The sequence below is a fragment of the Caretta caretta genome, chromosome 3 (genome assembly GCF_965140235.1).
Source record: "Caretta caretta isolate rCarCar2 chromosome 3, rCarCar1.hap1, whole genome shotgun sequence".
Lineage (NCBI taxonomy): Eukaryota > Metazoa > Chordata > Testudines > Cheloniidae > Caretta > Caretta caretta.
This window is the reverse complement of record NC_134208.1, coordinates 44,389,009-44,404,704: the sequence shown is the minus strand read 5'-3', so window position 1 is coordinate 44,404,704 and position 15,696 is coordinate 44,389,009. Positions and strand designations below refer to the sequence as shown.

The following is a 15,696-nucleotide window of genomic DNA, read 5'->3' as shown; positions in this document are numbered from 1 at the left end:
GTATCAACCCAATCCAGCTGATGCACAATATGTGTTTCAGAACTGAGAACTTAATTTAAAAATAGAGTAAAAATCTAGCAATTAAGTTTTTTGCCTTGGTGTACAGCAGACCTGGTTTCAGAGCCCTGGTCTACACTGGTGGGGGAAGGAGGGGGCGCAATCGATCTAAGTTACGCAACTTCAGCTACATGAATAACATCACTGAAGTCGACGTACTTAGATCGACTTACCGTGGTGTCTTCACTGCTGCTGCCGCTCCCCCCGTCGATTCTGCCTGCGCCTCTCGTGGAGCTGGAGAACAGGAGTTGACAGGAGAGTGCTCGGGGGTCGATTTATTGCGTCTAGACTAGATGTGATAAATCGATCCCCGCTGGATCGATCGCTGCCTGCCAATCCAGCGGGTAGTGCAGACATACCCAGAGTTACTTGTAGTATAGTAATATTAATCTCTAACCTTTTGAAAGGTTGTTATTTGAATTGGGTCTTAGGTACAGGCTCATATATACATAATAACCTTGAAAAAGGCAGCAATCTGAGTCTTATATCACTAATTCAAGACTCTAAATTCAGTAGTGTTTGTGATTAACCACCATAATCAATGAAAACATGTCCTGATGCTAAAAATTAGGTTTCTAGATTTAAAATATTTTATCGATCGAGTCCATCTTTAGTAGTCTTGTTGGCACCTGGATTAGTGTTCAAAATGATCATTATATTCTCTGTATGCACTTACCAGTCATTTGTCTATTGTTTTTTTATTTAAAATAGTGGTGGATCTGGAGAAAAGTTACAGAACCTGAACATACCTGAACTTTGAGGGAGTTTGGAGCTGGAATTTTGGATCCAAACTTCACAGCTCAGGCTATTCTCTATTTTAGATATTTGCTACTTACTGTCTCCATGCTACAGAAGATCTAAGAATTAGATATAAAAGCTTTCCTCCCCTCACCTTTTGCCACTGCATTGTGAGAATTCAATTGTATCCTGATAATACATCCCACTACAAATATGTTGGAATTAGTTCAAATGAAAATCTTAGTTGTTTGAGTCATTAGCATTTTTCATTGGTCTGATACATGACAAATATAATTTTCATTAATTTTGGTTGAAATTAGAGAATTTTAGGCTCAGATCTTGCAGTGATGTAATTAATGCATAAATCTACACATATGAGGGTCCCATTGATTTCAGTGGGACTGCTTGTGGGTTTCAAGTTATGCATGTGCTTGTATCTGCATTATGTGAACTTTAGGGCTTGCTTACTGGCACTGAAAAGGGATGGGGTGATGACAATTAAGAGCCTAGCATGGGAGAGATAAGTAATGTGTAAACTTTCCACATGGCAGTGCCAAAGCAACTTGGTGTTGACTTGAAACATTATAGTGGTTTAAAAAACAAATCCCCCCCCCCCCCCAACTTAGATTCATTGATTCATAGATATTTAGGTCAGAAGGGACCATTATGATCATCTAGTCTGACCTCCTGCACAACGCAGGCCACAGAATTTCACCCACCACTCCTGCGGAAAACCTGACATCTGTGCTATTGAAGTCCTTAAATCATAGTTTAAAGACTTCAAGGAGCAGTCTCAACTTCTCAGCTAATGTCCAGATCCACTAAAGTCACTTAGTCACCCATACTTGAGGTGCTTAACTCCCAGTTTTAGGAACCACCATGAACTGGGGAAGGTAGGCATCTGTTCTGCTATCTCACCCATAGGGTCTCATTCAGTAGGTGTTCTCCAAGACCAAACTAGGTCCCATTCAAAATCTGGGGCGGTAGTGATGGCGCCCACCTTATAACTTTTAACACAATGTAGAGTGACCAGACATCCCAATATTTTTGGAGTCATCCCCATATTAGGGACTTTGTCCTATATAGGCAACTATTTCTCCCCCAACCCCCAATTTTTCACACTTGCTATCTGGTCAACCTAGCCCAAGATTCAATTCCTCCCTCTGCCTGATGAGGAGGAGGGATTTGAACAGGCATCTTTCACGTGAGTGCTCTAAACACGGAGCTGTATTCTGATGTGAGGTCACTCAGTCTGTCCTACTGAAACTGTTCCAGTGTGTGCAAATAATTAAATAGTCATTGGGCCAGAGTGAGAGTATGATTCTGTAGCATGGTGGTTAGGGCACCTACGTGGGAAATGGGAGACCTGCTGTCCAGTCTCTCTCATGCAGTGACTTTAGCATCACAAAAAATAGACTACAGAGAAGGAAGACATCCCTTAAAACTTTTAGGCCAGAGTATTCACCCAGGACATAGGAAACCACTGGATCAGTCGCCCCCCCCGAGAAGGAATTTGAACAGGAATCTGCCACATTTCAGGTCAATGCTCTCACCACTGGGCTATAGGATATTCTGTTGTAAGTCTCCATTAATTGATCTTTTTGAAGTTGTTCCACTTTAATATTTAATTATTCAATTTAATTAATTGGGCCAGAAAGCAAGTGAGAATCGCTCTATAGTTAAATGATAATAGCACCCACCTGAGGGGTGGGAGACCCTTCTCCTCATCAGGCAGAGGTGGGACCTTGTCCATTGCAGAAGAGTACCCTACCCTCTGTGCTAGAGGTTATAAGGGAGCCACTCCCCTTTTTCATTGATTTATTTTTATAGTTTCTTGTTCAGAATATATACACTATGTAAAAATCCACTTTCATGGCTCTTTCCACAAACATTTTTAAAATTGTTACTTAAAATATCTAAAAAGAGGACTACAGTGGGTAAGGTAGTGGTTGGTAATAAAAACACAGCACAGTTATGAAAGTTATTTTCTTTTGCAAGTTATAAGGATATACTGTGAAATTATAGATCCTATGGAGACATAACTACTGGCAAATGTAGTGATTTTTTTCCTTTTTATGCTTATCACTTTGTATTTTACAGTGAAAGAAACTGAGGCACAGGGAAGCTAGGATTCCATTTGGGGTGCCTCAATTTTGGGATGCCTCAGGTGAGTCTATCTGACTCAAAGTTATTTAGAGCAGCAAAGGGAGCTGGACTTCTGACCCCTCACAATCAGTCTCTCCATAAGCACCCTTTCCAAGGGAAAGACCCACATCTGTCCTTCTCTCCAAGGTAGAATCCTGAAATTCACTCCTATTTCACCAACTGGGAATCTTCAGCAGGTCCAGCTGGGTTTTGCCATCTGCTATAGAACAGTGTGAAAATGCAGAGACAGAACAGCTTATTCAAAACAAAGTGTTATTTATTAATCTATAGGAAAACAACAGAGAGGAAAAGGATGAAATAACAAAAGACATATACACATACCTAAACCTTAGCCATTTCTTGACAGTTTAGGTAGACCTCTATTATCCCAGGCATCCCCATATTGGTTATGGGTGAGGTAGCTTCTGCCTTTCAGTCTGACTCCCATTCAGTGACTCCCTGTTTCCTAAGAAGATCATCTTTTAATCACCTTTAAGCTTTATTTTTTTAAACACTTCCTGCCTGAAGACCTCTGAGGATACAAGCTGGGATTCTTCTTCCCCATCCCACCCAACTTCTGATTACATATTAGTGGAGGTAAATTTCCAAAGAATTAACACCTATGTTGTCTGAATCACAGCAATTGGGACTTTCTACAGCCAGTGCCTTTGATTCCTGCTGATCAAAAGCTAATTAAGGCTGATTTAACTCTTAGCTACCCATTAGCCAGCAACACAGTAACCAACAAAATCACAGCTATATCTAGCACTCATAAAATTAATACAGATATCTCCTGGTATCTTGTTATTTGGTCTCCTGAACCTACATCTTATGCCATAAGCAGAAGAGTATCTTTCTCCCCAAAAACTCTAAATTATTTAAATACTAAAATAATACACTAAGAGATGGTGATGATATGATGTCAATTGGGGTACTCATATGACCAAAGTCAAGTATGTGTCTTTCTGCATGTTAGGGCCCTTAGTTTGTAAAGTGCTTTTGGGTGTGATAAATGATATGAACATCCAACATTAAACAATCTGCATTTATGGTGACTCATTTCTCCTTACTGATGTGAATGATAAATACCTACACTGGGAAAAAACAAGTCAATTTCCCCATGTGCCTTTTTCATGCAAATATCTTTGGAAATCAAAATTGTCCATTCAAGAGCAGCAACAAAATATTTGTGAATATCAATAGTAAATATAGTACAAAATAAATTAAAATAAAAAAATAATAAAATCCAAGCTGACTGAAGGGTTTCTTGTTACAAACAAAAACTGAGCAAACTGCTGCTTGCTCACAAATACAGGCTGAACTTTGAACTGAGGATGATTTCAGGTATGTCTGAGGCTCAAGCTGAATGTTTTCCCCACATATTGGGACATTATTTCCCTCCATCTCCTGTTAGTCATCACTTATTTTGCTCTGTTTGAAATTCTGGTTTGTACTGGTTGTTTGTGTAGTTTGACTGAAGGTGTGAGTTTAATTGTTTATATTTTTAAAAGCAATAAAAAAACCCCCTCAGAATAGCTGCAGAGTTGGAGAGTGAACTTTCTTTACATGGTAACTCGAATGGAAATAATTCAGTAGGAGTTTGAATTTACTTATGCCAGTAGGTTTAAAATGCTTGTGAAGATGGGACAATTTAAATGAGTAAGACTTTAAATGTCTCAATACTTTTTAATTCCTTCTTTGCCTGAAGAAAGTACTGTAAAGAATTCTGACTCATTCCAGGTTTACTGTAAGGCAACTTTGACAGTTACCGATATCCAATCTGAAATTGAGTAGCACCTTACCCCACAAGCTGGGTCATTAATTTTGATAGGCCTATATATGAATTAAGGTACTCTTCAATAAGCTTATGGATATCAAAATCTAGCCAGAAGTGTTGGCTGGTAGTGTGAAATGTATCTCTTTTTATTTTATATTTTATTATTCTGAAAAACGCATTATTGAGCAACTTAGTCAACTTATATTTAGATCTATTTCTTTTAATGTTGTGCTTGTCGTCCCCCCCCGGGGGTTTTGAAGACTGGTATGGAGGGGGGTTTTTTATGGACTTTTGACCTTGTTTGGGACAGAATTTTTTAGTGCTTGCTTTTGGTATTTTTATTTAAATTTGCCTTTGGTTTTAAAAGTCTATTCTTGACTTAATTTTGTTCTGATATTTATGATTGAGTATAATTTTGTGGTGTTATGCTATATGGGAAATACAGAAAATAACTGTAATGGCATAATTAATCACTAATTATTTCCTAAAAGGTGTATTCCAACACTTTAACAGTGACCATTGAAAGTGACAATGAGCAACATAAATAGTAGAAGTGGAAAATTACAAAGTAAGGCCCTGATCCTGAAAACACATCCACATGATTTACTTGCCTTTTACTATGTCTACTTGTGTAAAGTTCAGCAGGAGTGGGGCCTAAATTTATTCTGAAGCCTAAAATAAAGCACTACATGTATGTCGTGAAACATGCACAGTGATTATAAATACAAAGATAGAACAATATGCACATTCTCACGTGTCCTGTATATACAGGTACACATATAGGGCCATCACTGAAATTTGTGTCTTTATAGGCACAAGGAGCAAACAAATTGCATCCCCATTCCCTAGATGCTTAGCTTCCACTTCTTTTCCTGAATCAAGGGTCTTTCACAAAGACGACTGTGCAAGTCTGGGCTGATGTAGCTCAAGGGCCTCCATTGATCACAGCCATTATTGTATATTGACATGTCTCCGTACAATCTGTACATAAATGTCATATTAGTGCCAATAACACATTTCATATCCATACAAGCTACTGCACACCTTTTAATAATAGTACAATAGAATTTAATGATGGATCTATTAGATCACAATTGCATTCCCCTGACGATGACTAGATTTTCTTCTGGTGATGTGCCTTGTACAGAGTTAGTTGACACACAAGCTGGAGCATCTGCCAATTATGTTAGTAGATCTTATTTTTAGGGTATTTTTCCTTTTAGTCAGCCTACATGCTCCTTTGCTTAATTTCATCTGACTACTACTCTTTAAATACTTTTATCTTTAATATTTACATTTCAGTCTGTTCAGGATTTTTAATTGTTCTAGTTGCTCTTCTCTGAATTGCCTCCAATTTATCAACATTTTACTGGTATTGAAGTGTCCAGAACATAATAGAGCATTGTAAATTAGTCTCACCAGTGCTCTATGCTTGTTTTATGATGCAGCCAAAAACAGTGTTATTTTATACTGTATTTCATTTCCAGCTCATATCTAATTTGCTGTTAACTATGTCCCATAAGTCTTTTCATTTACTGTTTGGGAGAGGTGTAGAATGTGACAGCTCTGAATGTTTGACTTATATTTATTGACAAAACAATTACAACCTGGGCAGTGCCTGTGTTCTTTGCCCAGTGTTGCTCTGCTAATATGCTCCATCTCTGACCTGGGTGGGGACTAGTTCCAGGCTTGAAATAAGAGGTCAGTTTCCTGGACCAACAGTTCTTGAACTGGTCTTGCAGAACACTTCTGGTGATCCATAGAACAGCTTCTCTAAATATCTCTCAATCTTTAGGCATTGATGTTGTTGATAGTTATAGCCAAGGATTATGATTTCCACAGGGTTTTTTTTTTGAACAACAAATTAAAAAAAAAAAAGTATAATAAAAGCAAATGAATGCAAGCACCTCTTGGCACTGGCCCCTTTATGGTTCTCTTCACATGGCCTCTTCCATAGCCTCTATGATTCTCTAGGCATGGCCCCTTTATGGTTCTCTTTTTCAGGTGCTTCTTTGATATGGATTGAATAGTGATCATATTTATGGACAATATCAAAATTGGAAGGGTAATAAGCACACAGAAAAACAAAATCGAACTGGTGGAAGAAGAGGTTGCAGACAATGAGGAGAGATAAGGCTGAGTCTCACACTAAGGGCAGGAAATAAAACAAAAAGAAAATTCTTGGGGAAGTAACAACGCAGCCTCACTCATCACACTAAAGAATGTTTATTTTCACCTTAATCCTGTTTTAATAGTTTCTGAGGCTTGATCCTGAACATCATAGATTTGGTGTGTTACTCATTTTAAGCACATGGTGTAAAAACTGATAAGGAAGAGAGGGATTGCAGGGTAACTTGAGTCTACATTAATGAGACCTCAGATGTTCAGCCTTGAAATTACTCTGCAAGAGTAAGACTAAAAAGGGGGAAGATTTAGCATGAAAATAAAGTCCTTAGCTGAGGATGAAATTAGAATCAAGTTTCCTTATATATACGCACTCTCGACCTACATTCTGCCCCCTTTCTACCTTGCACTCTTGGATTGTGTTTTGTCATTGATTTGCTCATATTGATAGCCTTTTAAAGTTCCTTTGTTCTTTCTCCCACTTTTTCAGTATCTGCAAATTTAATTAACATAGTAGGCCAGATTCTTCTCTATGCCAGTTACAGAACTGTAATTTTAAGGGGCAGCTGTGGCCCACATGGTCTTAGATCAGTTGCCAAGTTGCTTTTAGTAGCTCTGCTTCACCATATTCCCTTGGCCCTCTGGTATCCCCTCGGGGCTCAGATGGAGTGGGGAGGCTCTCACAGAACCTGGCTGTACTGGCTTTCTGTGAGGAGGGAGTTCCTGTATACCAAAGGAATTCCCTGATGGCATTCCTTCTCCCATGGTTGTTGGTGAAGGAATGCAATGGATTGCCAAAGGTTCTATGAGAACATTTGAAAATTCAATTAAACAGTGTATAACTGAAACATGCTGTGTTTCATAATTTAATGCATTCACTGTTCACAAATGTATACTAATGTCTGTATTGGCTTCATATGAAACAATTAGTAGACATATTAGAAGAGCTTTTCCTTTTAATGACCTATTGAATCCCCAGAGCTTTAATATCTAATCATTAGAGTTATTGCTAGATTTAAAATTTAGTAGAAAATGGTTACTTCTTAGTTCCTTAGTTCCTGCAAATCCTTTTTATTAAATCCTTTTATTAAGATTTAGAAACCTCCCACAAGCATTTGACAGCATTTTTAGAAAAGATTTATACTCCAAGACCTACTAGTGTGAAGTTAAAAATAAAACTAGTCTAAAATAATTTTCTGTTTTAGGTGTAACAATAAATGCTGGGATTATACTTGTTTTTACAGTGCTTGAGCTACACATAAGAATCCAAACATTGTAGTACACAACATGTCCTCAAACTTCTCCCTGTACTAATATTTCATTAATCATAACACAATTTAATTCTAAGCTTCACAGTAATTATGAGCTTCAGTAGCTCTATGGTATGTAGGATTAATGAAACCAGCTACACTGTTAGCAGAAGTGTTCATAGTGAGACAAGAGTATTTGCTGAGGACTTCTTATGAATGAGTTGCTGTACCCTCATAAAGTTCTGCAGGAGGCATAAAACTACAAGTAAGGGCATGATAAGCAGAACCTTCATATATTAATTTTTGAAAGCTGAGAAAATTAACCCTTTCTTTGCTGATTGCATACATTACAGAATATGTACTATATAATGATTTACTGTGATTGCAGGACTCTTAGTGTTCAGTGCAAGTAATTCAGAAATGTGCCTATATTTTAGCTTTCAGTATTAAAATGTGTTTCAGAGTAACACAAACTCTGTTAAGTTTATAGCTTTAAAAAACACTATAAAAACAATGTAGCTTATTGTTCAAACTTTGGTACCTACATTAGGTGACTAAACTTTGCATTTGGGTGCTCAATTTGATACTTAATAACTGCATTAATGACTGACTGCAAGGTTATGAGTGCCTCAGAATGCCCAATGATGGCATTTGAAAAGTGACCCCAGGGAGAAGATTGTTGTGTGGACATATAAAGGATTAATTATCAAACAATTAAGTTCAGGTATAGGTATTGGTTAAAAACAAATGGCATAAAAAGCAGCAGAAAAGTATGACAAAAATGACATAATTTCATTTCTTCTTTTCCAGGTCAGAATTGTGGAGGTTTAGTACAGGGACCAAATGGTACAATAGAAAGTCCCGGATTTCCTCATGGTTATCCAAATTATGCCAACTGCACATGGATCATTATCACAGGAGAACGTAACCGGATACAACTGTCATTTCACACTTTTGCCCTTGAGGAAGATTTTGATATATTGTCAATTTATGATGGACAGCCACAACAAGGCAATTTAAAAGTGAGGTAAAGTACATTCTTTTTTATGTGTTGTATATAATGAATCCATATTCCGACATCATATTTACAGCTACACTCTGTTGATGTTTCAGTGTTTTGGATGAAGTGTGTTGTGAGGACCTGCTTTCTTATGCCTTCCCGTTATTGTTCCTAACGCATCCCACTTGGGGGAAAAATAAGTCGTACTAGCTAAAGAAGCTAATTGAAGTTTCAGATCTGTATGATGACAATTTGGGTGAAAACCACAATAGTTGCAGGATTTTGCCAGACTATAAATTTCCCTCCAGATGTGTAGGATTCAGCACTTAAAAACTAACTTTGTTACAATTGCTGTTTGTAGTGCTCTTTTCATATTCTGTTCAGATACATGGTTTCTCAAGAGCTAAAAACAATTTCAAGTCAATGTCTGTTGTTTGTTGGTTTGTTTTTATTTCTTGTACCTCAGAGCTACATTATATTGCTAAAAAAAAAGGAATATGAAAGATATGAGTGCAATACCATTAACAGTTTTGACAAAGAGAATGTTCAGATTGTCTGATTGTTGATTCAATCCAAAAAAGTTTAGAGCAGGAGAGATGGTGAAGGTATTGCACTGCTTGCAATCCTTGTGTGCCACATATGGGATATGTATTTTTCAATATACCTAGTTTTTATTTTTAGTATTTGTTTTGCCTTATATCAAAAGAATAATGTTTCTTTTTCTGTCAAATACTTTTAGTACTAATAAGCTAAAATGTGGGGGGGAGGGTTTCACCAAGGTGCATGTATCTGTTAGAAGAAACTTCTTCAGAGACCAGTGTGGCTGCCCAGGAGTAAGAGGCATAAACTCTTCAGGTGCAATCCTGGCCTCATTGAAGTCAGTAGGAGTCTTGTCAGGATTTTGGCCCTGAATTTTAACAAGGGCTCAGATATTTGACTCTTCCTCTGACCTTGAGAAAGTCATTTGACCTTTCTCTGCCTGCATTTACCTACTTATAAAATAGAGAGGATACTAGTAAATGCATTTGGGATGATGTAATGATTAATGTCTGCAAAAGTGTTTTGAAGGTGAAAGCAAGATTTGAGCAACAGATCTCTGTTGGCATGTTCCATGTGTTGTAACTTTAATTTATATTTGCCTTTGCTGAACTGAAGACATGCATGGGTGCCCTTCATGTTTGTTACAAATAACAATTACATATTTCATGGAAAATTGCTTAGTAGATATTAGCAAATTATAGTGTTATTTTTCACTGATAGGGTGTAACAGAGAATTGGAACCCTTCATAGAGAATATAGCTATTGATGTCTTTGCATACATTTCCAGATGTATATCAGTGTATTTTCCTTTTGGATAATTAAGCTAAATTAATCATCATGCAGTCATTCCTCAGTTACAGATATGAACACATATAACCCTCTCAAATTATTTTAATGGAATCCGATTTTCACATAATTTTCTTTATTAAATCCATTTGATACCCAAATTTTGGTTGTTGTAGCAAAACTACATTGGACTGAAGCAACACACTCAGCAAGCTTAACATGTTGTCTAATCGCTTAAAGCAGCGGCTCTCAATGTTTCCAGACTACTGTACCCCTTTCAGGAGTCTGCTTTGTCTTGTGTACCCCAAAGTTTCACTTCACTTAAAAACTACTTGCTTACAAAATCAGATATAAAAATACAAGTGTGTCATGGCACACTATTACTAAGAAACTGCTTAATTTCTCATTTTTACCATACAATTATAAAATAAATTGATTGGAATATAAATACTGTACTGACATTTCAGTGTATAATATATAGAACAATATAAATAAGTCATTGATGAGATTTTTCTTTCTACTAACTTCACTAGTGTTTTTATGTAGCCTGTTGTAAAACTAAGCAAATATCTAGATGAGTTGATGTACCCCTTGGAAGACCTCTGCCCCAGGGTGCATGTACCCCTGGTTAAGAACCACTGACCTAAAGGATAATTTTGTAAACTGATAGCAAAGCACAATACTGCTGATAAATACTGAGTTTTTAATAGTGACCAACTGTTGAAAAATGTTTTGGGATAATGTAGTGATGTACCAAGTTGATGTAAGCTGTGGAAAAAGCAGAGAGAATAAGTAGCTGTAAAGTTTATATCTGTGCATGTGCTTCTTACAATATCACATTTCTTAAAAAAAATATTTAAAAGTTATGGGGAGAAATTTTGATCTGACCTCAGATACCCATATGTGATTTATACGATTTATATGTAAACATTGGTTATTATAAGCCTATGTCTACACTATGAGTTAGAAATGTCATTTCCCCTGCTTGCATACACATACCTACATTAATGAGTGGTTCAGAATACTACCTGTGACAGCAGTGTCTTCAGTCCTCATTGTAGAATCGTGTAATCTAAGTATAAAAAGTCAGATTAATAATGTCATGTTATAATCAAATCACATGTGTCAGTTCTATATTATTGAAAAAACTCCTTCTAGCAAAGCATCAGTATTTCATTATCAATCTATGATGAACTCTTCAAAACACAACCAAATTCTAATTAATCTAGGGGAAATACTATAAAATGTATTGTTACTTCGTTGAATTTTATATTTTTGAAGAGTTGTTCATTTCTGATATGCAAACAAGTTCATTTCTTATATGAAAACTAACAGCATTTAAGGCAGTACTGGAATTCAAATGTATGATACTCTTGTGGAGGATTGATATGAGTCAGTGGTGCATTGAGCCAACAAGAAAGTTATTACTTATAACTCACTTTCTATTGATTCTGTTGATTTGTTGCTACACTAAAAAGAGTTGTACTTGGTAGCTCAAGTATCATAATTTAGTAGCTGGAAATTTTTTGTAGTCTATTTCTTTGCACTATAGCTATAACATCCTATGTAGCATAGGCACAGACTCCGTCGGTGCTTCGGGGCTGGAGCACCAACAGAGAAAAAATGGTGGGTGCTGAGCACCCCCTCTCCCCCAGCACCTCCTGCCTCTGTCGGGTTCCACCAGTCAGCGCCTCCCCCTCCATCCAGGCACCTCCTCCCCACCACAATCAGCTGTTTCGTGACATGCAGGAGGCTGGGGGAAGAGGGAGGAGTGAGGACATGATGCGCTCAGGGGAGAGGGCAGAACAGGGCTGGAAGAGGTGGGGCAGGGTGGAGTGGAGGTGGGGCCTTGAGGAAAGGGATGGAGTGGGGATGGGCCGTAGGGCAGAGCTGGGAGTTGATCACCCTCCAGCACAATGGAACATCAGCGCCTGTGGTATGTAGTAGTAGAAAGTAGCTTTTTTAAAGAAATAAAGAGAAAAGTATCCAAAGAGACATAGAGAGTGGGATAAGTTCCAGCTACCAAGAAGGGCCAAGGCACCAACAGATGTGAACCGACAATACTAACCTACAAACTAGTGCACCACTGACAGATACATTATCTTCTATGAACAAGGGAATTTAAAACAGACATTTAAGCAATTTTTTACAGTTCAGTTGTCATTTTAAGACCTATTATAATATTTACTTATCTTGTGCAACTGAAAAATGTGAAATGTCAGTTGCTCTAAGTATAAGCTTGGGTTACACCATAACGTCTTTGATTCATATTTGCAAAATCACTGAGGTCAAGTTTCACAAAGAGAAACAAAAAGAGAGACAGGGCAAATGGAACTGCCTGAATGGAAGCCTTTATTAGTGTATCAGAGTTTCTGTCTGTGGAACCTTCTAACTTACAAATTATGTTAGTGTAGTGAACTGTGGCCATACCATATAATTCTGTTATAATGTCATTAGTGTGTGTGCAATTCACACCATTTCAAAGTCAACATTTTTCCAAAAATGACCACAGGATGGTCTAAGATAAACACAGTTGTTATGCTGCCATATTTCAGTTATCACAGTGTGGTAACTGTTAATAAATGTGGCTGTTACCTGCGGTTTTCTGAACCTGAAAGTACAGTAACTTCTATTCTCCCTTCTTCAAGCAGTTTTTGAAATAAATTGATGGGGACACAACTCCTCCATCTGATAAATGATTGGCATACATGTCAGTGTTTTCACTCCCCACCAAAAAATCCTTTTTATTACATCTACAGATCACCTCTAAAATAGTAATAATCTAAAGAAACCCAGATATAGTTGCCCAAAGTCTGAGATGACGTTGAGTGGTCAGCAGCAGTTTCTAGTGGGCAGCCTTCCACTTAGCTTCTGGCAAGTGGGATGTCAGCCTCTGAGCTCATAGAAAACTTATCCAAACATCTCCAATTTACACACTTATTTTTTTATAGGTTGCTCAAAACAAAGCACATAACTTTCAAACTAACAACTTTTCTAACATCAACAAGCAGCTCCTAGTCATGAGATCAGCAAAAAACTCATAATCTGGAACACCCAGATCCAAGGTCAGATATCCACACTTCTGCCCATTCTCATGGTTCTTCCAATTTTACTTTCTATCCTTATCTGCAAAATGGCAGCTGCAGCTATTTCATATGCTTATGCAAAGCTCAAGTTATTCCTGACTACATGGCGTTCTTGCTTCCAGTTAATGGTGGCTCCGTGCACAAAGTGGCTGTGGTTTTGTTAAATCAATTTCTCTCATAACATGGCTGTCATTAAAAAGTAACTGTTTGCTTCAGCACTGCCCACATAGGATCTGTTATATAGAATTGAACCATTTTCTGCTAGAGGCCAAAGGCCTTGCTCAGTTTATTTGATGTATTTATTTGGATTGTTACTACTCTTTAACAAAAGAGAATCCATCCAATGCTCTGGGCACCTCTCACAATCTTTTAAAGATAAACTAATAATTTTTAGTTTGTGTTCAGGCAAACTCATATTGGTTATAAATTGATACAAAGTTGTTAATTACACACCTCACTACACACTTGCATGTGTAAATATCTAGTTTGTATCCACAAATGACTCTTTTGGCAGATAGGGTGCATTTGTTGGACCCATATTTGAAAATGTGGTCCTAAATCTACATTTGTAGTTATATGGATGTGGGTTTGTAATGTACTGTATCTTTCCTCTTTTATTATCTGATATGCTTTCTGCTTGTTGCCAATCAACAATAAGTATACTGCTGTCCATATACAATATTGGCTGTTATCAGTTATCATTCAGTTTATTTAAAATAGATATTTTTGGTTCAATAGGCTAGCCATAAAAATTCAGTAAGCTTATAATAAACAGATTCCTATAATTTTCTAACAAACATAAATGCAGCATACAGTAGAACTTAGTAGGTTGTTCTGCACTGTTTTCCGGAATTATTTGGAGTTGATATGGTTCAGCCTTTCTTCCTGTAGAGGAAGAAGAAACAAATCTTCTTGACTGTGGACACGTGCTTCATTTGCCTTTTTAAATTCATATTTCCTGTCTCCAGCAGGAAAAAAAGTCTCTTGGTGTGCTTCTGTACTTCATTTCTTTCCTGCTGCTGACTGAGGCCCAATCCTGCTGTCTGTTTTTGCAGATAAAAATATCTCTGAAGTTAAGGTTGGGCCCTTGGTGGTTATTAAGCCACTGTCTTGTATTTCATAAGCTCAGACTTGTGAGATGTCCAGCCTTTTCCACAGTCTGAGTTCTCTTCACAAGTGTTCTGGCAAAGCATTTTTATCTTTGTTCTCTTTGAGATTGAGGAAAGAAACTAATGATTATGAGACTAGTGACTTGCTCTCTCTTTCTAATGAGTTAGTTGCTGGAAAAGTCTGTGAAAGGCAGAACTGTGTGATCAACTTTTTTGCTACTTGGAATTTTGAATGCAGATGTTTATCTTTCCATTGCACATGATTTTGCACAGCCCAAATTCAAACCAGGAAAAGCAGTATTTTGAGTAATTTTTTTCAGATTTTTGAATATGTTGTACATCTCTAGAGAATTGTGAATTTACTATTAATACAGAATACTTCTACAACCTAGTATAGTAATCAGTGATTAATGGTGGTTAATGATCCTTGCAAGTTAGTATTATATATTTATGTTAATGACACACCAATGGTAGCACACTGAAATCATGGTGGGTGGCTTTTGTTTTTATTGTTTTGTTATTTTTTAAAGTGAAGAACTTTTCTGACTTAGCAAGAATGTTATGGTGTGCCCTGACCATTTACAGTAAAAATAGACGCAAATCTAATTGACATTTACCACTCAAGTGTGTTGACACAGTAATGGATACAGGGTTGTGGAGGTGAAAGTGGAGTTGTGCTGGCCACTTATGTGGTAGAAGAGCTTTTTGACCAATGCAAAAATATGTCTAAGAAGTCACTGCTGAGAACTTTGATAATGGGTGACATGCATCCCCAGTTAAGAGATGGTGCAGTGCGTAGTATATATACTAGCTGGCAGGGGACTGCTCATTTTCATTCTTAGGCAGATCATAGAATCATAGAATATAAGGGTTGGAAGGGACCCCAGAAGGCCACCCAGTCCAACCCCCTGCTCGAAGCAGGACCAAATCCCAGTTAAATCATCCCAGCCAGGGCTTTGTCAAGCCTGACCTTAAAAACCTCTAAGGAAGGAGATAACACCACCTCCCTAGGTAACGCATTCCAGTGTTTCACCACCCTCTTAGTGAAAAAGTTTTTCCTAATATCCAATCTAAACCTCCCCCA

At 37.4% G+C, this 15,696-nt stretch overlaps 1 protein-coding gene across 2 annotated transcripts in view; it reads left to right on the top strand.

Annotated features, from left to right (window-relative positions):
- CSMD1 (CUB and Sushi multiple domains 1) overlaps positions 1 to 15,696 on the top strand; it is a 1,991,107-nt gene that overhangs the window by 296,312 nt on the left and 1,679,099 nt on the right. For both annotated transcript variants that reach the window (XM_048845330.2, XM_048845329.2), the window contains exon 2: positions 8,902 to 9,118. In XM_048845330.2, the coding sequence (XP_048701287.2) occupies positions 8,902 to 9,118 (217 nt within the window). The remainder of the gene's footprint in view (positions 1 to 8,901; positions 9,119 to 15,696) is intronic.